Genomic DNA, 22,103 nt, shown 5'->3' with positions numbered 1-22,103 from the left:
AAGAACTGTTTAAATACGGGATGTTTAGAAATTGTTGTTTCAAGTTGGTTCATAAATATATCTGATAGCAGTGGGCTTAGGGGATTACCCATAATAAGTCCTGCACTGTTGTTTGTGTATATTTGATTATTGAATTCAAAATAGTCTTGATTTATGCAAATTTCAAGAAGGTGTAAAATTTCAGATGCAATGATCGGATATGGTCTAAAAGATTCTTAAACTAAAACAAAAGTTTCTGTAGGAGGAACACTAGGAAAAAGATTTTTTACGTCAAATGAAATTAGTCTGGAGTTGTTGGGCAATTGAAAATGTTGTATTTTATTAACTAGTTTTAGTGTATTTTTTACGGTGAATTTAGGTGAAAATTTAGTGTATTCTGTAATAATATCTGACAGTTTTTTTGAAAGTTTATATGACGGAGCTGTATAAAAAGAAACTACAGGTCTTATTGGGTGGTCAGGTTTGTGTAGTTTAATAAAAGAGTATAATTTAGGAGGTTGTGGGTTCATAATGTTAAGGTATTTCTGTTCTGTTGGATTTAGTATTGATTTTGAATTTTCAATGGCTAGTTTAATTTGTTTTCGGTATTTTTCTGTGGGGTCTTTGTTTAGTTTTGTACTGTTTTGGTTAGTTAAAAATTCTATTGTTTTGTTATTATAGTCTCGTAACAAACAGTAAACAGTACAAAACTAAACAAAGACCCCACAGAAAAATACCGAAAACAAATTAAACTAGCCATTGAAAATTCAAAATCAATACTAAATCCAACAGAACAGAAATACCTTAACATTATGAACCCACAACCTCCTAAATTATACTCTTTTATTAAACTACACAAACCTGACCACCCAATAAGACCTGTAGTTTCTTTTTATACAGCTCCGTCATATAAACTTTCAAAAAAACTGTCAGATATTATTACAGAATACACTAAATTTTCACCTAAATTCACCGTAAAAAATACACTAGAACTAGTTAATAAAATACAACATTTTTAATTGCCCAACAACTCCAGCCTAATTTCATTTGACGTAAAAAATCTTTTTCCTAGTGTTCCTCATACAGAAACTTTTGTTTTAGTTAAGAATCTTTTAGACCATACCCGATCATTGCATCTGAAATTTTACACCTTCTTGAAATTTGCATAAATCAAGACTATTTTGAATTCAATAATCAAATATACACAAACAACAGTGCAGGACTTATTATGGGTAATCCCCTAAGCCAACTGCTATCAGATATATTTATGAACCAACTTGAAACAACAATTTCTAAACATCCCGTATTTAAACAGTTATACGTGGAGATACGTGGATGATATACTAGTATGCTTTACAGGAACTAACAGACAACTTGACCAATTTCTATCATATATTAATTCACTTCATAATAATATTGAGTTTACAATAGAAACAGAACAGAAAACTCCATAAACTTTCTAGATGTAACGATTTCCAGACTACACAACAAACATGAGTTCTCCGTATATCATAAACCTACCCATACTGATACAACTATACACAATTCATCATCCCATCCTACACAGCACAAATTAGCAGCCTACCATAGCATGATACATAGACTGACAGAAATTCCCATGACAAAAAATAACTTAGAGATAGAACTAAACATCATTAAACAAATAGCAGTAAACAACGGCTATAACGAACAAACAGTTAACAAAATTTTAAACCAAAAACTCCATAAGAAAGCCCTGAAATTAGTGTATCCACCACCACAGAAAGAACCCAGTACCTTCTGCTCTCTCACATATACTGGCAAGATAACAACAAAAATAGCCAGATACATAAAAATGAAAGGAATAACACCAGCTGTCAGAACTAACAACAACTTAAGCAAATATATTAAGAACAATAAAAGCCGAAAGAGAAAGCAACTACAGAGTGATGTGTACAAACTAACTTGTGGTGACTGTCCGAAAACGTACATCGGTCAAACTGGCAGAACTTTTGACAAACGGATAGCAGAACACAAAAGGGCATTCAACAATAGAAAAACAGACACTTCTACATACGCACTTCACCTTCTAGATCATAATCATTCCTTCAATGAAGAGTTTCAAATTCTGCATATTCAAAATAAAGGCCTTAAGCTATCTTTTTTAGAATCTATGGAAATTAATAAACTGAAAAATACAGATATAATTCTGAATGGCCAACTCGAGACAAACAGCTCCCCACTCCTCAACCTCTTCAGTTGAAGACTTAAAAAGGCAAACACATTGTAAACTACACTGCGCGTCATAGAAAACGGGCACCCTAAAAAATGGGTCTTTTTTGATGTCGCGTATCTCCTTAACCTGTTGTCCGATTTAAGTGATTTTTTGAATATGTTATAGCCTTATTCTTTGTCAATATCACTGTAGTAATATTTTTGCTAAAAAGGTAAATTTTCATTGTATACAGGGTGTACGAATCAAACTGTGTTTTTTTCTCAAAGTTCGCAACACCCTGTGGAATATTCTAGCCCTTATAAAATACTGAAATTAAATCCCGACTATAGCCTCATATTTTCTGAACATTCTGTTTTTTGATTCATTCTCTTATGTTGGATGATGCAAAAGTTATGTACTTTAACAACTAGTCATGTTCTTCATCAGTATAGGATGTTTGTAAATAAGTGCGACAAACTTTAAGGGGCAATTTTGCATGAAAAAATAATGATCGTTTGCTTTATAAACTTATGTCCGCAAATGCTTCGATTACGGGATACGGGATGTTGAATTTTTTTTACTAACTGACGATTTATTTTATTGCCGTAAAACCGGTTGAGACATGCAAATGAAATTTGGTAGGTTCTAAGAGATAGTTATTGCGAATTTTTTGACTTGCAATCAAGAATTTTATATTCACTATTGGCGTGCATACGGGTAATATGACCGATCATATTAGCCGTATGCACGCCAATGGTGAATATAAAATTCTTAATTGTATGTCAAAAAATGTGCAATAACTACGTCTTAAAACCCACCTAATTTGATTTGCATATCTCAACCGGTTTTAAAGCAATAAATAAATCGTCAGTTTGTAAGAAAAAATTCAACATCCCGTATCTCGCAAACGAAGCATTTGCGGACATACGATTATAAAGCAAACTGTTATTATTTTTTACTGCAGAATTACCCCTTAATGTTTGTCGCACTTGTTTAGAAACACCCTGTACTGAAAAAGAACATGGCTAATTGTTAAAGTACCTAACTTTTGCATTATCCAACATAAGAGAATGAATCAAAAAACAGAATGTTCAGAAAACCTGAGGCTATAGTCGGGATTTAATTTCAGTATTTTATAAGGGCTAGAATAATCCACAGGGTGTTGCGAACTTTGAGAAAAAAACACAGTTTGATTCGTACACCCGGTATACAATGAAAATTTACCTGTTTAGCAAAAATATTAGGGGAAGGGGAGGTATGATGGGGTAGCTAAGGAAAATAATAAAAATGCAACATAATTACTACGTTTATTACTATTACTAATTAATGGCACGTTACATCATTAATCTAACTATGATTTGGTACAATCTTTGGAAAATCAACCTATCACATTTTTCAAAAATTAGCCATTAATAAGAACATTATGAAAAACCATCTTGCCCCATACTATGGGGTACGATGGGGTAATGGAATTGGGGCATGATGGTGATGCTAATTAATTCTCACAAAACAAACAAAAATGTGTATTTGCTCCAGATCTTCATTGTCCACCCTAGCACAAGCATTGTGAGCTCAACATCCACAGATATGGCAGCCTACCCAGGGTTCTGACGATGTCACTTTATCTATGGCTGTTTTCATAGCATCTCTCGACCACTCTCCTCTTTTTGTTTTTTTCTTGTAAGTACGTACCATGGTATTATCTAAAATAATAATCCAATGTTATTTATTAAGAAATTTAAATTAACCCAGACTTACCACCAATGTCCCATCATACCCCGCACCCAATACCCCATCTTGCCTCAAAAGGTAACTTTGAACAAAAAAAAATTCACTAATTAAATGTTTAACGTATTCACACAAACAATATGCCATTATCAAAATAAGAATACTAGTAAACAACGATAAAAAAGACATTAATGAGGTGATCATAATTACCTTAAAATAACGATGGTTGTCCTTGCACAAAATTAAATCAACGGATCGCTAAAACAGTTTTCCGTTTGTAAACAAAAAACGTGTGCACTCTCATTCACGGTTTCTCTTGCAGGGACCGTTAGTCGAATGACTCTTCCTATTGAGTTACTGCATGCTATTCACCAACGTGTAGTTTCTTGTTTGTGTGCGGTACCCCGTCTTACCTCGAGACCCCGTCATGCCCCCCCTTCCCCTATTACAGTGATATTGACAAAGAATAAGGCTATAAGATATTCAAAAAATCACTTAAATCGGACAACAGATTTAGGAGATACGCAACCTCAAAAATTTTAGGGTGCCCGTTTTCTATGACGCGCAGTTTATATCACTTTGAGAAAGGCACTCTGCCGAAACAGCTGTAGTCACTTAGTTATAATAAATTTTGTGGAAGTATAGAAAACAAACGTTTTCAGTGTTTTATTGTTAGATAAAATGAACTTCCATCAAGTAACGGTCGAATCCATCAATTATTGGACATTTGTTTTCGAGATTTTGATCTGTGCACTATGTCTGCTTGAGTTTTCAATGAGGAGGTGCGTTCTTACAAAAAATGAGTAATATAACGTCAGAACAAGCAGCCCAAATTGTAGGTTTAATTGGAGACGGCCGATCGCAGCAATATCTTGCTGAAGTTATGGGAATCCACCAATTCAGCGTTTCAAGAGCTTTAAGAATGTATAGAGAAAGTGGAGGATACACAAAAAGACCAGTTCCAGGACTTTCCTAGTGCACGAACCCAGCAGATGAACGTTATTTACATCTGCAGACTTTGCGTACACATCATGTTACAGCACAGCTAGACAACTGCAAAATGATCTTTCCACAGCCCGTGGCCCGTAATGTTCGGTTTGCAAAGTGCCAATTGGTTTAGAAACAGATTAAGGGAATTTGGAATCAGAGTCAGAATGACTGCTATTGCTCCACTGTTAACGAGGGCACACCGTATGTCACGTTTAAGTTTTGCACCAAAACATGTCGATTGGGATGTTAACGACTGGACTAATATTTTTTTATTGAAGAGTCAAAATTTACACTTTTTGGATCCGATAGACACTTTGCATTGTCGGATCCACAAAGTGCACATTTTGACCCCTCAGCAAAAAGAATATTAGTCCAGTCACTAATATCCCAATCGACATGTTCTGGTGCAAAATTTAAACGTGCCATACGGTGTGCCTTCGTTAACAGTGGAGCAGTAGCAGACATTCTGACTCTGATTCCAAATTCCCTTAATCTGTTTCTAACCGAATTGGCACTTTACGAACCGAACATTACGGGCCACGGGCTGTGGAAAGATCATTTTGCAGTTGTCTAGCTGTAACATGATGTGTACGCAAAGACTGCAGATGTAAATAACGTTCATTTGCTGGGTTCGTGTATCTAGAAAGTCCTGAAACTGGTCTTTTTGTGTATCCTGTATCCTTCACTTTCTCTATACGTTCTTAAAGCTCTTGAAACGCTGAATTGGTGGATTCCCATAACTTCAGCAAGATATTGCTGCGATCGGCCATCTCCAATTAAACCTACAATTTGGGCTGCTTGTTCTGACGTTATATTACTCATTTCTTGTAAGAACGCACCTCCTCATTGAAAACTCAAGCAGACATCTGTTCTCATTTTCTTTTGTAAATTACTCCGCGATTCGAGAAGATATTCCGGTGTGCATCATTTTACGATTTGACAGACAAAAAAGAAATTAAAAGTTAACAATACTTTAAACGCGTTTTTCTCAAAACTGCTTTCTTGAAAGGCTTTAGACAATGTAACTCAAAAATTACTTGTCAAACCACCTGAAATTTTGTATATATTTTTGTAGACATTCCTTGAAGTAACACTGTTGAGATATTTTTTGCTTTATGCTTATTTTTTGTTTAACAATAATAAATATGTTGATTTTCACTCTTTTTTGTCAAAAAAAGTCGTTGTTTTTACTTCTGAGTGATATCAAAAAGTCAAAAGTCGATAAAACAAAAACCTCGACAGCGTTACTTCAAAAACTCATAAGCTAATAAAATATTTTTGAACTTTTTGTTTACCATGATCCAATGATGAGTTCCGATGTCCACCGCAAACTTCATTATATTTTGAGGTGTTTTCAAAAATTTGACACCGTTGACTTATTTTTCAATATTTTTCGTTGAATAATCTATAAATTGTACTGAATATGCCTATTTGATTTAAAAATAAAATAATTCTACCATATTTAAAAAAAATGTGCTTGAAATATTGATTGCAACCCTTATGGCCCCGTTAATGATAGCTATGACACGATTTTGATAGGCAACCTATGCTAGAATGTATGAAATGTACATACAGGTATGTATGAAATTTAATAAAAAAATGTTTCATTCCGGTACTATAAAGACTCACCCCAAGTTGTAAAACGAGTCAAGAATAGACCTGGATCCCGCGTATCAAAAAAAAGTTGATTTAGCAAAAAAAGTAATAGCAAGCTGAAAATTTGTTAATAGCTTAACGGTGTCTAGTCGGACAAACTTTGATGTATGGGTATACTGGAAGAGCGAAGTTTTAATTGTGGAACAGGTTAAAAATTTGGAACGTCGGACTACGAAAATGTTCCATGTATTTTGTCGAACAGAACTTCCAATTGATTTGTTACCATTTCACTAAACTCTTATGCAAAAATCAGATTGATGTTTATCACCAACTGGGCATTTTAATGAGTGGAACACGAAGAACATGTGAAATGACAGGAATCATGTTGGTTAGTAATAGCAGTCTGATTTTTGCATGAGAGTTTAATGAAAGGGTAACAAATCAATTGGATGTTCTGTCCGACAAAATACATGGGACGTTTTCGTAATCTGACGTTCCAAATTTTTAAACTGTTCCACAATTAAAACTTCCCCTGTTCCAGTGTTCCCGTACATCAAAGTTTGTCCGACTAGACACCGTTAAGCTATTAACAAATTTTCAGCTTGCTGTTAATCACCTTTTTTTTGATACGCGGGATCCAGGCCTAGAAAAAGAACAATGTAATTTTCATTGCAACCAATTGCAATATTTAGTCCCATATAAATACAATACTTAATTTAATTTAAGCATGCCACAAGAAAACAGTTTAGACCACCATTGTACATACCTAGCTGAGAATATTTTTCCTTGTTGATTAATCATAGGCTTCACTACTTCCAAATTTATCTCCAGCAACTTTTTCTTATCAGCTAAGATAGCCAAAAAATTTCCATAAGGTTCAAGTCTATATTTTCGCAATATAATGGAACTGGTTTTACTTTCATCTATTAATTCTACTTGATACTTATAGTACTGTGTTTCAACATCACTGCCATTAAAGAATACACAAGAGAAATACTTATTATCACTTTCCTTTAAAATAACAATCATAACTAATATCTTATTTACATAACTAAAGTAGATTTGGTTTTGTTTAGGTAGTTCTTCTAAAAATGGTGGATTAATTATTAATTCCTAAAAGAGAAATAAAATCTTAGATAACAGATTATAAGAAGAGTATGAACTAACTATCATATTAATTCTTAACACAGAAATAACATGGAAACGTCAGAGCTCAAGTTAAAATAAAAATTTCGGTGGGTGCCTAGCTGCTTATACACCAAAGCTCATATTCTTGTTCTTTTGGCATCATCACCCTGGATAGGTCTTTGGCTGTCGTCGGGCTATGCTCTTCCATTCAGACCTTTTTTGTGCCCTACTCCTGCTAGTCTTGCATTCATAGTTTATAGGTTGTCTTACACATGAGTGGTATAGAATCAAAACTCACCTTTCTCCAAAATTTACAGTTAATTACAGTTATCACACGGATTTAAGTTTCATATTATAGAATTTAACGATAGAAATTGATATTCCATAATAGTCCAGGGCGCATCTGTTTTGAGATGGACGTTGAGAGGTGACTCAAATTTTTTTGCAGAAATTGCTTAAAAATAACTCAAATAATAATATTTGAATTATCCTCCCATTCAAAATGGTCCGGAACATTGTTTAAATAATCAAAATGTCAAAATATGAAGGAAAAAATCGATTTTTTTATTGGTTTTTTGATAACTTTAAAACTATTCATTTCTGAGAAAAGTTGTACTGACATAAAAGTTGAGTAATTAAATTTCCTACAATATAGAATTGGTTGAAAATTTAAAAAATAGTCACCCTTGTTGCAAAATAGCAATAATTGCGAAAAAAACCATACAAAAACAAGTATTCGCATTTTACGTTTTTCAACCATTTATGCTACACTTAGGATTTTTATGTTTTACCCAGAAAAACTTTATAATATAATAAAACAATCCTGTAAATTTCATTAAGATCGGTTTCATAGATTTTGCAAAATAAATTTTGCAATCCAGCTTTCGCAAAAAAAATTCATTTTTTTTAAATGTTGCAGAACTGAAAATAAAGCAGATAGCAAGTTGATTTTTTTTACTTATAGAAGTGTACTGTACCTTTCTTTTGCAATTTACAAAATTAAAATCGATTAATTACCACGGCGTCAGGAAATTTTTTAAATTACCATTAATTTTTGGTGCTACGCGCAGGACAGCGGTGTTCCATTCACACAACTTGATTTCTACCAAAATTTCTTCCAATCTTTATCTAATATATTATTTTCGTACTCTATATTTTGTTGTATTTTAATATTTTAATTCCACAAAAATCAAATTAATTTTATGATTGTTTGTGAAATATTGTTTAAACAATTGCATATGTTTAAAAATAATAAACTTTTATTCTCTAAGTTAAAATATATGAACAAAGAAAGTTTTTGCTAAAAATAGTGTTATTTCAAAGGATAGAGTATCTGTTTTTATTTTGCAATAAACAAATTTATTTATTTATATCGAAATGTAATAAAAATTAAAATGTATCAATCATTATCAAAGGTCATTGGAATGCCCAATCAGAGCAAACTATCCGCTGTCCTGCGCGTAGCACCAATAATTAATGTTTATTTAAAAAAATTCCTGACGCCGTGGTAGTTAATCGATTTTAGTTTTGCAAATTGCAAATGAAAGATACAGTACACTTCTATAAGTAAAAAAAAAATCAACTTGCTATTTGCTTTATTTTCAGTCCTGTAACATTTTGAAAAAATGAATTTTTTTTGCGAACGCTGGATTGCAACATTTATTTTGCAAAATCTATTAAACCGATCTTAATGAAATTTACAGTGTTGTTTTACTATATCATAAAGTTTTTCTGGGTAAGATATGAAGGTCCTAAGTGTAGCATAAATGGTTGAAAAACGTAAAATGCGAATACTTGTTTTTGTATGGTTTTTTTCGCAATTATTGCTATTTTGCAACAAGGGTGACTATTTTTTAAATTTTTAACCAATTCTATATTGTAGGAAATTTAATTACTCAACTTTTATGTCAGTACAACTTTTCTCAGAAATGAATAGTTTTAAAGTTATCGAAAAACCAATAAAAAAATCGATTTTTTTCTTCATATTTTGACATTTTGATTATTTAAACAATGTTCCGGACCTTTTTGAGAGGGGGGATAACTCAAATCTTATTATTTGAGTTATTTTCAAGCAATTTCTGCAAAAAAATGTGAGTCACCTCTCAACGTCCAAATGTACTAATATTTTTACAGATGCGCCCTGGTCTATAATGAGTAAAATTCAACTATCGTCAATAATTAAATATGAAATTGACATTTTTGTTTGGAGAAAGCGAGTTTTGAAGCAAGCAAACTTTTGTAGAAAGCACGTTTTGAAACAATTCCCTTTTTTGGAGATGGAATCATGGAAAGTAACATATTCTAAGATATTAAGACAATCTAACAGACCATTAACCAACTTAAATAAGAATAATAGTGAAAATCTATCTCTACGGATGCTTAGTGGAGTTAATGAAATGTGTTGCTCAATCTCCATGTAATTATGATTAGCTATAGTAAGTCCACATTTAAAAGTACACACTCTTAAGAATCTATGTTGAACTCTTTCCAAATAAATCATGTGATTTTGAAAATAAGGAGAAGGTTTGATTCAAAAGCTTTCTTTTAACATTGAATTTATATTGGATAAAGCTAATTTTGAGTCAGACTAGTTCTGAATTCATGTTGGGTTCAACAAACAGATTCAGAAAATATAATCAACTCAATTTCGGCCAAGGATGGAGAAAATGAGTTTTGATTCTATACCCTTCACATCATCCAACCATCTCATTCTCGGCCTTCTTGTTTCGTCTTTCTATCAGCTTCCATTTTAATATTGTCTTTGTTGCTTAATCTTCTTGTCTCTGGACATGTCCCAACCATGACGATCTACACAGACTTTTCCAAGGCATTCGACAGGGTAAATCACAAAATCTTGCTCAACAAACTAGAAACTGCTGGTATTCAGGGAACATTATTGGAATGGCTAGCCAGTTATCTAACTGATAAATGTCAAACTGTAAATTTAAATAATTACATGTCTAAAAATATTCCCAACCCCTCTGGAGTACCGCAAGGGTCCCACCTGGGACCCTTATTATTTGTATTATTTGTCAATGATATTTCGGACTGTTTTAGATTTGCTGAATTTTTGTGTTTTGGAGATGACCTGAAATGCTACCGTAAAATTTCCTCCCCAGAGGACTGTCTTAAACTTCTATCAGATCTGGCCAGACTTAATGAGTGGTGTGAGATCAACTCATGGATCTAAACATCACTATGTGCAACTCCATAACTTTTACTAAAAAACTTAATAAAAATCAATTTTGAATACACTATTAAAAGGACACCATTGTCCCAAGTCTCATCTATTAGGGACCTTGGACTCCACACTCTCTTTTGTCAATCAAATTGACATCATAGTTTCTAGAGCACTTAGCATGCTTGGATTCGTTAAGCGAAACACACATGACTTTAGGAGTATTAATGCTATTAGATTGCTGTACTGTAGTCTTGTCAGGCCTTTGTTGGAATATTGTTCTTCAGTTTGGAGCCCCCATTATACTTCACACATTCACAGAATTGAGCAGGCGCAGAGGAAGTTCCTTAGGTACATAGCATATAAATCCAATATACCTCGTGTGAATGAGTTTTCATATGATTTTGCATTATTACAAGATTCATTTTCCCTGCCTACTTTGAAAGTGAGGAGGGATCAGGCAGATCTCAAAATATTTTTTAAACTCATTAATAGCATGATTGACTATCCTTCACTGATTTCCACAATGTTGTTAGCAGTTCCAATTAGAAACACCAGATCAGTTAACGTATTTCATCAGCCATTTAGAAGAACCAATGTTGGCCTTAATTCTTATATACCTAGACCTAGAGTGTCACGAATGACTGTTATGCTGATAGTTTGGATTTTTTTAATGAAAGCTTTAGTAAATTTGTGAGCCTGTTAAAGCAAATTGTGATATAAATTGTTCAATGTGATGGTGTACCAATATTGTAATAACGTGTAACTAATGATTTTGTACCTGTTAGTTTCATATATCAATGTTGTCTTGTTTTATTATTTTAACTTTAACTTTATTTTTCTAAGCACTTTTTAGACTGTATGTAGACTGTTTTTATGTTAAGATTTTATTACTTGACTAATTGTACTAAAAGTGGGCAAGGCCCTTTAATAAATAAATAAATAAATGACATTCTTTGTCTGCTGGTCTCATTAATGTTCTGTAGATAGTATAATATTACTGTAAAGCAGGTGGATGAGTTTAAATACCTGGGTAGTATAGTAACTAGACTAGAGAAGGTCTGTGAAAAACAGAAATTCTAAGAATAATAGAGCAAAGCAGAAAAGTAATAGGATGCTTAAATTCTATTTGGTGGGATACAAATATCACGAAAGAAACAAAAATTCAAATAGGAAAGGACTTCGTGGAGTCAGTTCTGATGTATAGGAGTGAGGTATGGACGTTAACAGCAGAGTCCAGAAGATGAATCAACACAGTAGAAATGGACTACTTGCGCCGAAGTGCTGGAGTTTTGAGACAGGAAAGAGGTTGTAACGAGGAAATTCGAATGCACGCCCAAGACACTGAAGTGGACAGAATAGAGTGGAAGAGCTTGAAATGGTTTGGTCACATGCTTCGGATGGATGAACAGCATTGGCCAAAAAAATTAATAAAGGGGAAACCCCCTGGTAAGAGCAAGAGGAGAAGGCCAAGGCTATCCTGGAATGAAAATATAAGAAAAGCCAAGGAACATCGAGATTTGGAGGAAGAGGACGTCCAGGATAGGAATAGATGGCGGTTAAGTGTGAGGATGGGGATGCAGCTTAGGCGGTTTTAAACCCCATATATTATAGACAGTCATGTTGGTTTTTTGTCTAATATGAGACGTATTATATTGCATGGGAAAACATGGTTTTCCCACCATGAAAATGGTTGAAAGATCTGCTTCTAGGTTTACATGAACCGTCTGTTATATTTTCTGATACTTAACCGATTTCCCATACCATTTGGAAATTTTAAATAAGCAACCAACAAATTCCTGGACAGTACACAAATAGTACAAATAAAATAATGGTTAACCAAAGAAAATATTTCATTTCCTCAGGATTCTTTCAAGACGGAATTACTGCAGCTAGCCAAAAGGGATGAAAAACCAAAAATATTTATAGCAGATGAGATTATACATAGTTTTGTACATAACATGTTAAGACTATGCCCTTCACATTGTGAATTCAATCCCATTGAACATATTTGAGGAATATGCAAAACTTACTAGGTACAATAACTATATTGGACTTAACAGTTAGTGACTCAGCAGTTTTGGAAACATGGCAAGAAGAATTGAATACTGCTACTCCTATAATTTGTGAAAAAAAAAGTATGTGTAAATGTGAAAAGTTAATAGAAAAATGCTGGATGCGTGAAAATCGCATCAATGCAATTAACACATTGTGTGCGTATGTAATGATTTAAGACTTATACTCTGAACTAAAATTAATTTTTCTCTTAGTTCATATATCCAATGGCATACATGTGAGCTGTCCGCACATTGGTGAAGGCACTATATGGCTCACCTGTATGCCATCCACCTGTAAAGTGTTAACCAAGTCATCATTTTCAATCTAAATGAAGATACTGATGACAGTGATTATGAGTATGGATCTAATTCTTCATTACACTATAAGGTATTACCTATGTTTTCATTTTCTCATAAAGAAAAATTTTGGGGGTTATTGTTCTTTCAAACTCATTCTTCCGAAAATGCAAATGTATGAACAATGAGAACCTTAAAAAAATTGAAGATTTTTGAAACATGCCAAAATGACTGGCTTTAAAAAAATCACAGCTACCTAAAAGGACAGCTTCTGTTATGTATCTTCTTATGTAATTTAAAAGTTAGAACTTATATTTTTGAAGTGATACTTCATTAGGCACGATTGGGAGTGAATTTTTATTATTCTGCTCACACAGACAGTATGATGTTAGTTGTTACATCTTTCAAGTAATGTATAAATATATCAATGCAAAAAAGGCGTGAAAAGAATATATTAGTGTCTTTAGTAAATATATTTATTATAATTACATATTGTGACAATGGATTTGTCTTCCTCGGGAGTAAGATAAGTATTAATAAAATATTTATATTTATTATACTTCATTTCGTCCGTTTGTTACCGTGAATTGTCATTATGTACGAGACTACAAGAACAGAGAGGTGGTAGCGTTGTTGGTATAGCATTCGGCTACAGATCGAAAGGTCTTGGGTTCAAATCCGGACCATTCCTATTCTTTTTTTATTTTTGGAAAGTGGTAAGCATTAAAATTAGTTTAATATTTAAATAAAATAAAATAAACTGTTTAAAGTATATTTATTCCGTTAAAATCATATAATAGAAGTATAACTTCTTATGTGAGTACAAAGTACACACACATTCTTTTTTTATTTTATCTTTTTATAGTACAGTAGAACCCCGCAAATCCGAACTAATTGGGGGGACAGCCTGTTCGGATTCCGAAAAGTTCGGATTATCCGAAAGTTAGCCTTAACTTGTAGGTCAAAGCTTTCATTGTGATTTTGAGTAGTCAAACGTTCTCGCAAGATTGTGGACAATATTTTTGGACTCAAGTTGACTACGAGAGAACCAAAGTAAGTTTGTGTTTACTCGGTTTAACCTTTATAAACACTTTAGAATCCTATATATTAAAGTATAATATTTATTTTTAAGAAATTTTCAATGTCAAAGTCCTAGTAATCCTACATTGTCCAATTTTCTGGCTTTACTCTGTATAATAAACATGTTTTTAAGTTTCTGTCTTGAATTTTTAAATTTTTTTCACTTTCCGTTGGTTCGGATTTGCCGAAAGTTCGGATTCGCGGGGTTCGGATTTACGGGGTTCTACTGTATGTACCGGGTGTCCCAATAAGAATGGCTCTCGGCCATATCTCAGGAACCGTTTATAGTAGAGCTTTGAAATAAAAAATGTTATAACAAAAGTTGCCTCAGGAAAAGCCTGGAAATTATTTTCATAATTGTGGGACCACCGCTAGAGGGCGTAATTGAATATCAAAAATTAAAAAATCTAAATTTTACAAAATTTTCCTAATGAAGGGGCACTGGAAATCCGATCGTCGTATTCTTCATAAAATTCTACGCATATTTGATTTGACAAGTTTAGGTCTACCTTTGAAAATAAGAAGTGGGGGTGAGTGGGAACCTTGTTATGAAAAACTGGCTGTGAGTCCGGTTCTGCTTAATCAAATTTTGCAAACTTGATCTTGTTGAAGACAGATATTTTTCGTCAATGTAAAAGTTATGATTTCGAACCAACTTACTGAGTAATATGCCAGCTAGAAGGAGTTATTTAATTTTTTTCAGAAATCTCGTGTTCCTTGGAAAATATTAAATACAAACATGCATTTTTAATACCATATTACAAAATTAGACAAAATTAGCAACAGAATAGCGAAAACCGCATGTTGATACCTTTTTTCTATCTCGAGATATCTTACAAAACGTGTAAATTTAAAAACATAACTGTTACTGTCACCGGTAAACGAAATAATTCATTAAAAGTAGTGTGCTATGGAAACAACAAAGAAACATTTTCCAGCTGTCAACGTATATTAGGTCTTTTCAACGCTTCTCATTTGTTTCGAGCCTCGTTCATATATCGTATATTAATATTATACACGGATTATACGGCATATGACAGAGGCTCGAAACAAATGAGAAGCGTTGAAAAGCCCTATTACAAAGAAATAAAAACAACTATTTAGTGATGACATAAACGTTCAAATTTTTGCTCATCATTTTCGTTGCAAACATTTACTCTTTCAAGAGTAGATTGAACAGCAGTCTCAATTTCTGCTCTCGATATGCTTTGAATGGCGTTTAGTATTCTCTGGATAATGTATTCTAGAGTAGTGTATGATGGGCAAAAATTTGAATATTTAGGTCGTCACTAAGTAGTTCTTTTTGTTCTGTTATATTTAATTTTAATAGTATTGTTTCTCTTTATATTGTTGTTTTAATTAATTATATTTTTATACGTTAACATCTGGAAAATGTTATTTTGTTTTTTTTCCACAGCACACTACTTTTCATTAACTTAGTTTACCGGTGATAGTAACAGTTATGTATAAAATTTACACGTTTCTCGAGATATCTTGAGATAGACAAAAGGTATCGACATGCGGTTTTCGCTATTCTATTGCTAATTTAATCTAATTTTATAAAGTATGATTAAAAATGCATACTTGTACAGTGGAACCTCGATAAGTCGGACTAATTGGGACCGTGGCCGATCCGGGTTATCGAAAATCCGGTTTAGCCGGAGACTATAGTAAAAATTAATAAAATACATATAAATAACAAACAAATACACATTATAATTGCAAAAACATGAAATACATAATATGCACAATACATCTAAATTACGTACAGTTGTATACAGTATTGTTTATTTCTTGGTAAAAAAACTCAAAGTGAAAAAATGTTTATTTTGACTGATGAAAATCGGTCCGGGTTAGCCGGACTTCCGGGTTATCGAAGGCCGACTTATCGGGGTTCCACTGTATTTAATATTTTCCAAAGAAAACTAGATTTCTGAAAAAAAATTAAATAACGCCTCCCAGCTGGCTTATTACTTATTAGGATGGTTCAAAATTATCACGCTTACATTGAAGAAAAAGATCTGTCTTCAACAAGACCCAGTTTTCAAAATTTGATTTAGCAGAACCGGACTTACAGCCATTTTTTCATAACAAGGTTCCCACTCACCCCCACCTCTTATTTGCAAAGGTAGAGTTAAACTTGTTAAATCAAATATGCGCAGAATTTGATGAAGAATACAATAATCGGATTTCCAGTGCCCCTTCATTAGGAAAATTTTGTAAAATTTAGATTTTTTTATTTTTGATATTCAATTACGCCCTCTAGCGGTGGACCCACAATTATGAAAATAATTTCCAGGCTTTTCCTGAGGCAACTTTTGTCATAAAATTTTTTATTTCAAAGCTCTACTATAAACCGTTCCTGAGATATGGCCGAGAGCCATTCTTATTGGGACACCCGGTACATACAATACATGATCGCTCATTTATGAAAGGATATAAGTCACAATTATGAAGTTTTGAGGTAATTTAAAAAAGTGTGTTTATATTATTTGAAACAAATAAAAAATTTGTGATTTTTCCTGGAATATGTATTTGTTTATTATAAGTTCGATAACAATATTGTATGTATATTGATTTTTTTAATTAATAGATATTTTATTCCATATTTTATTCATCTGACTTATATCTTTTCACGAATTAATTTTAAAAAAATGTCTAAACTATTATTTTTGGCCGCATTTGTCGAAATTAACAAAAAGAAAACATTTATTGGCCAACTTTATTACCAGCTATTAACACAGTTCTTTATAAAAGATACTCATATGTTCAGTACTTTCCACTTCAGTGGTTGGCCAACCAATTATTTCCTCATAAAATTCTTGATAATATTCTGGAAGACACCTAGTAATCTTTTGAATATCAATGGTTTTTATGTTAATTGGAATTTTTTCCATAGGATAAGCTCGTTCCTTTGGAAGTTGAACATTTTCGTTGTTATGACTTTTTAGAACAAAGGAACTGGTTAGTGCTCCATCGATAAACTTCAATGCTTCAACAAGTCCTTTTTTGTATTGTGATTGTAGCGGAACTCCTCAAAGCTGAAAACAGCAAATGACTCCTTTTGTGAATGTTGAATAGATGTAGCGGAAGTTTTGACAAAATGGCACATTTTTTGTGTAATATTTGGACCACCAATTTTTAAAATTCAAAATGTTATTAGTTCTGACCATTCGTACAGTAAATTTCTGCATCTTTGCAGAACTACATATTGCTTCAAAAACTTCCATTGGTGTATGCAGCCTATCCATGCGATTGAGTTTGCGTTTGGCAAATTTATGAAATGATATGTCAATGACACTTATATCTTTTCATAAATAAATGGAACGTTCTGTTTACTACTTACCTATCAACAGTACCTACTGAAGACTAGACTTATATTCTTTCATGACTAAACGCTAGATATAAGTATTGAAAACAAATATTTGTTATAATCTCAATTTACCTAAAATAGTGACTTATATCCTTTCATAAATAAGCGATTCACATTCAGTTTTCGATTAGATATACACAACTACAGGAAGAGCCAAAATCAGCAACATTGCTTATGAGAATGAGTTGTGTTGCCACTGTGGAATACCAGAATGAATTGGAGTGAATCAAGTGCATCAGGTGGGCATCAGGGAAGCAGTGGTGCCATTTATAGGCTGTATATCTAATTTAAAACTAAATAGTTTATATGTATGTATGTTTATATTTATTATATATTATTAGTATGGTATAGTTAGACCCAAACCCAGACATCCAAAGTGAAAGTTATCCTCCAACACCAAATTGTTCTATATGGTCCACATAATGTTCAGAAAAAAGTCACACCATTTTGAGCGTCGGGGGAGCAGGGGGAGAAATCTGCAAATTTGTTTTTTTACGTTTTTCGTCAATACTTCTAAAACTAAGCGGTTTAGCATGAACAACCCTCTACACAAAATTCTTCTACATTAAATTTGAAATAAAAAAGGCCCTATGCATAACCCTTCTAAAATGAACGGTTCCAAAGTTACGGAGGTAGTATAGTATAATTGATCCAAAAAAAGGCCCAACCCAGACATCCAAAGTAAAAGTTTTCCTTCAACAGCAAATTGTTCTATATGGTCCACATATTGTTCAGTAAAAAGTTACACCATTTTGAGCGTCCGTTTGGGGGGAGATGGGGGAGAAGTCGGTAAATTAGTAGTTTTTTTAAGTTTTTCATCAATATTTCTAAAACTATGCTTTAGCGTAAGGAATGTTCTATAGAAAAATGTTCTACATAAAATTTAAAACAAAAAAGGCTCTATACATAATTGTTATAAAATCAATGGTTAAAGAGTTACGGAGGGTGAAAAGTGGAGGTTTTCGATACTTTTAATATTTACCGATTTCTCCCTTTCTCCTCCCCAAACCCGACGCTCAAAATGGTGTGACTTTTTTCTGAACATTATGTGGACCATATAGAACAATTTGGTGTTGGAGGATAACTTTCACTTTGGATGTCTGGGTTTTTGGTATAGTTATATCATAAATATTGCTCAAAAAATATAAAAAGTATCGAAAACCTCGACTTTTCACCCTCCGTAACTCTGGAACCGTTGATTTTATAACAATTATGTATCGAACATTTTTTGTTTTAAATTTCACGTAGAACATTTTTGTATATAACATTGTTTACGCTAAAGCATAGTTTTAGAAATATTGACGAAAAACGTAAAAAAACTACTAATTTACCGGCTTCTCTCCCATCTCCCTCCCACACCGGACGCTCAAAATGGTGTAACTTTTTACTGAACAATATGTGGACCATATAGAACATTTTGGTGTTGGAAGAAAACTTTTACTTTGGATGTTTGGGTTAGGCCTTTTTTTGGACCAGTTATACTATACTACCTCCGTAACTTTGGAACCATTCATTTTAGAAAGATTATGCATAGGGCCTTTTTTATTTCAAATTTAATGTAGAAAAATTTTGTATAGAGGGTTGTTCATGCTAAACCGCATAGTTTTAGAAATATTGGCGAAAAACTTAAAAAACTACGAATTTACTGATTTCTCCCCCCTCTCCCCCCAAACCCGACGCTCAAAATGGTGTGACTTTTTTCTGGACATTGTGTGGACCATATAGAACAATTTGGTGTTGAAGGATAACTTTCACTTTGGATGTCTGGGTTATGCCATCTTTTGGATCAACTATACTATACTATATTATCAAAGGCTTAAGATGCAAACCTTTTATTATTATTTTACAGCAGAGACTTTAACCCACCGATGGCCACATGCGGTACTCCATGCCACATTTTAAAGTTTTTTATATGTGCGGCATTAGGTACCGCAGTGTGTTCATTCATGTAACTTTACAAGATGTGGCTACCGGAGGGTTAAACTGAATTTCTGCATACTCTAACATAAAAACTATCTTTACATATTTCTGATTCTGAGCACATTTAGATCTTTTAGCTTAGCACACAATATCTTTTAGGATAGAGTATGCTGAAATGCTGTTTAAAGTCTCTCCTATATTTACTGTAAAATGGGATAAGTATGAGGTTTTCATACTAAGCCATCGATATAAGAAATCAATATTAGGATGTAAAGCTGCAATTATACTTACTCCATGTTCATCTTCAATATGCTTCTGAAACTCTGCAGTGTTTCCTTTCCAAAGGCAGTTGAGTCCCTTGTAAACACCATTGTCATTAAACGGACAGACCAAAAAGGCTTTGGGGCATCCTACTTCATGATCTAAGACTGTATCCCAAGTTAGCACCGAATTGCACCCCTCCATTTTATAACAGCAGGGGAAAGTCATGTGTTGTGCTATCTTTTCATATGAGATTTGCCTCCATTTTACCCCTTTGTGTTTCTCGGCTATGTGAAGACATCGGCCACATACTTCATGTATTGTATCATCTTCTTGCTGAAGACCATAAATAGGTATAACATTTAATAATTTATGGCAATTATGGCAAATACTGTTTTGCTCTAATTGCTCAATGTCAATTATTTTAAATGGTTCGTCTATATTTTCTTGCCCCATTTCATTAATTATTACGGCCATCGTCTATCGGTTTCTTACCTATGATATGCCGGTAATCGGTAATCTTTTTAAAAGTGTTAAAAAATTTTTAACAAAAACACAATCAACTTTGTTTTTCTGTCCTTTGTTCATTTTGACAGCAAGCAGCAGCAGGCACGAAACCTTAATTCGCACACTTGATCCAACGTTGCCAAGTCACTAAAATCTCAATATTTGACACCAATTTGACAATTGACAGATTATCTTTTAAATATAAATTTAAATAGTTATGAAGTTATGAACAAAACTGAACAAAACAAAGTCGGGAACAATGGATTAATGGATATGTAAAAGCCATAAGGAGAACAGAACTAAAATTAAAATATGAAATAAACATTGTATAAAAGTGGTAAGTAATTCAATTAATAAGGTTTTTAAAAAATGTCTACAATAATAAAGATGTACCTAAGTAATAATTCAAACTAAATTATTAGGAAAGCCAGCCACTTTAAAAAGATATTCCAAACTAAAACATGGGTTACCAAAGCAGGCAATAAAAAGAAAAGGTGATTTAGAATGCAAGAGAAGAGCTGATGAAAGAAGTAAATGTAAAGAAAATAATGAAGAGACTTCTCTCGACTATGTAAGTATAAGATATTAAGATATAGTTTATTACAATATGGTTAGATGCAAAGCAAAGCTCACCATGTTTTAATGCATATAGCCTAAACTGTCCTTCAATCTTTTTCTAATGATGCTACAACCCTTTGTGAGTCTTGGTGTGCTTAACAACATTCTGCCCTGCCAGATACTTTTCTGATGTTCATGGTTTTAAGATCCCCCTCTATATCGTCTATCCATCTTTTATGGGCCCTTCCTCTTGTTCTATTTCCTTGGGGCTTCCATCTCTGGATTACTTGTACAGCTCGATTATCTGGCATTCTTTCTGAGTGATCAAGCCAATTTAGTCTTTGAGATTTTACAATTCTAAAAATATCTGCGCTCTGCATTAGTATTATCCAGCTCGTGTTCATTTTAATTCTCCACAAACCATCACTGCAATGTGTAGATTTGTTTTGTAGATTCTAACGTTAGACTTAGTAACTTACTTTTCGCCAAGTCTTTGTATGCATAAAATCATTATTGCTGCTAAGAATCCATGCTTTTCTTGACTGGCGTTGTTGTCATTTATTATTGAGTCTGGGTAGTGAAAATGGGAGGCATATTCGTAGGTATGGTTTTCTACCTTCAGATGTTCATGTTGATTTTACTTTGTGCACTCTATATATTTTGTTTTACTTTCATTTATATATAAACTAAACATAGTAGCTTCCCATTTCAGGTCTATAGCTTTTTCTTTTAATACCTTTTTGTTGTGGCTTATTATGGCAACTGCCCTTATATAAAACTAACTAAACTAACCTAAACCTTATAGGTATAACTGTCCTAATATTAAAATACAGTTGTCCCTTGATAGTCCGACAGGTATGGGACCAAAAGGTCAGACTACCGAGCATGTAGGAGTATCAAGTGTGTACTGTACTTTTGTGGTACTTTCCACATTTGTATGATTTTTATGGTACACAACGTAAAATTTTTATTTATGTATTTGTTTTTAGGAACAAACACCAGCTATTTTATATATGTAGAAAAAGGAAAAACTGCTGGAACTTTACTTTAAAGGCTTTTGACTAGTGAAGATTTGGATAAACAACAGGAGTTACTTTGGGCTATAGCTACGTGCAAATTTATTTTCTTGTGGCTTCCTATATTTATTCTTATTAACTATATCTACACTTTGATATGTTTTTAGTCGCATGAAGATTTTATAGTTTATTATTTTATGTATATTGTTATATTTGTGTTGAATAAACATTATTATTATTA

The 22,103-nt window shown here is 33.0% G+C and overlaps 1 protein-coding gene and 1 long non-coding RNA gene across 4 annotated transcripts in view; one reads left to right on the top strand and one right to left on the bottom strand.

Annotated features, from left to right (window-relative positions):
- The window catches only part of LOC114335972 (uncharacterized), a 130,046-nt gene extending 109,662 nt beyond the window's left edge, over positions 1–20,384 (bottom strand). For 2 of the 3 annotated variants that reach the window (XR_007696732.1, XM_050645247.1), the window contains exons 1-2: positions 19,812–20,382; positions 7,254–7,600 (exon numbers count right to left, since the gene is read on the bottom strand). Coding sequence is in view for 2 of the 3 variants with exons in the window: in XM_050645247.1 (XP_050501204.1) it covers positions 7,254–7,600; positions 19,812–20,258 (794 nt within the window). In the remaining variant the exon portion in view is untranslated. Of the gene's footprint in view, positions 1–7,253; positions 7,601–19,811 lie in introns of all 3 variants that reach the window. The other variant, XM_050645248.1, reaches the window with a different exon arrangement.
- On the top strand, positions 20,364–22,103 carry LOC126881170 (uncharacterized). The gene is made up of 3 exons (XR_007696734.1): positions 20,364–20,625; positions 20,711–20,859; positions 21,836–22,103. It is a non-coding gene; the product is annotated as an uncharacterized LOC126881170 (long non-coding RNA).

The sequence above is a fragment of the Diabrotica virgifera genome, chromosome 3, assembly GCF_917563875.1.
Source record: "Diabrotica virgifera virgifera chromosome 3, PGI_DIABVI_V3a".
In the NCBI taxonomy this organism is placed as follows: Eukaryota; Metazoa; Arthropoda; class Insecta; order Coleoptera; family Chrysomelidae; genus Diabrotica; species Diabrotica virgifera.
This window is presented reverse-complemented; position numbering and strand designations above follow the sequence as displayed.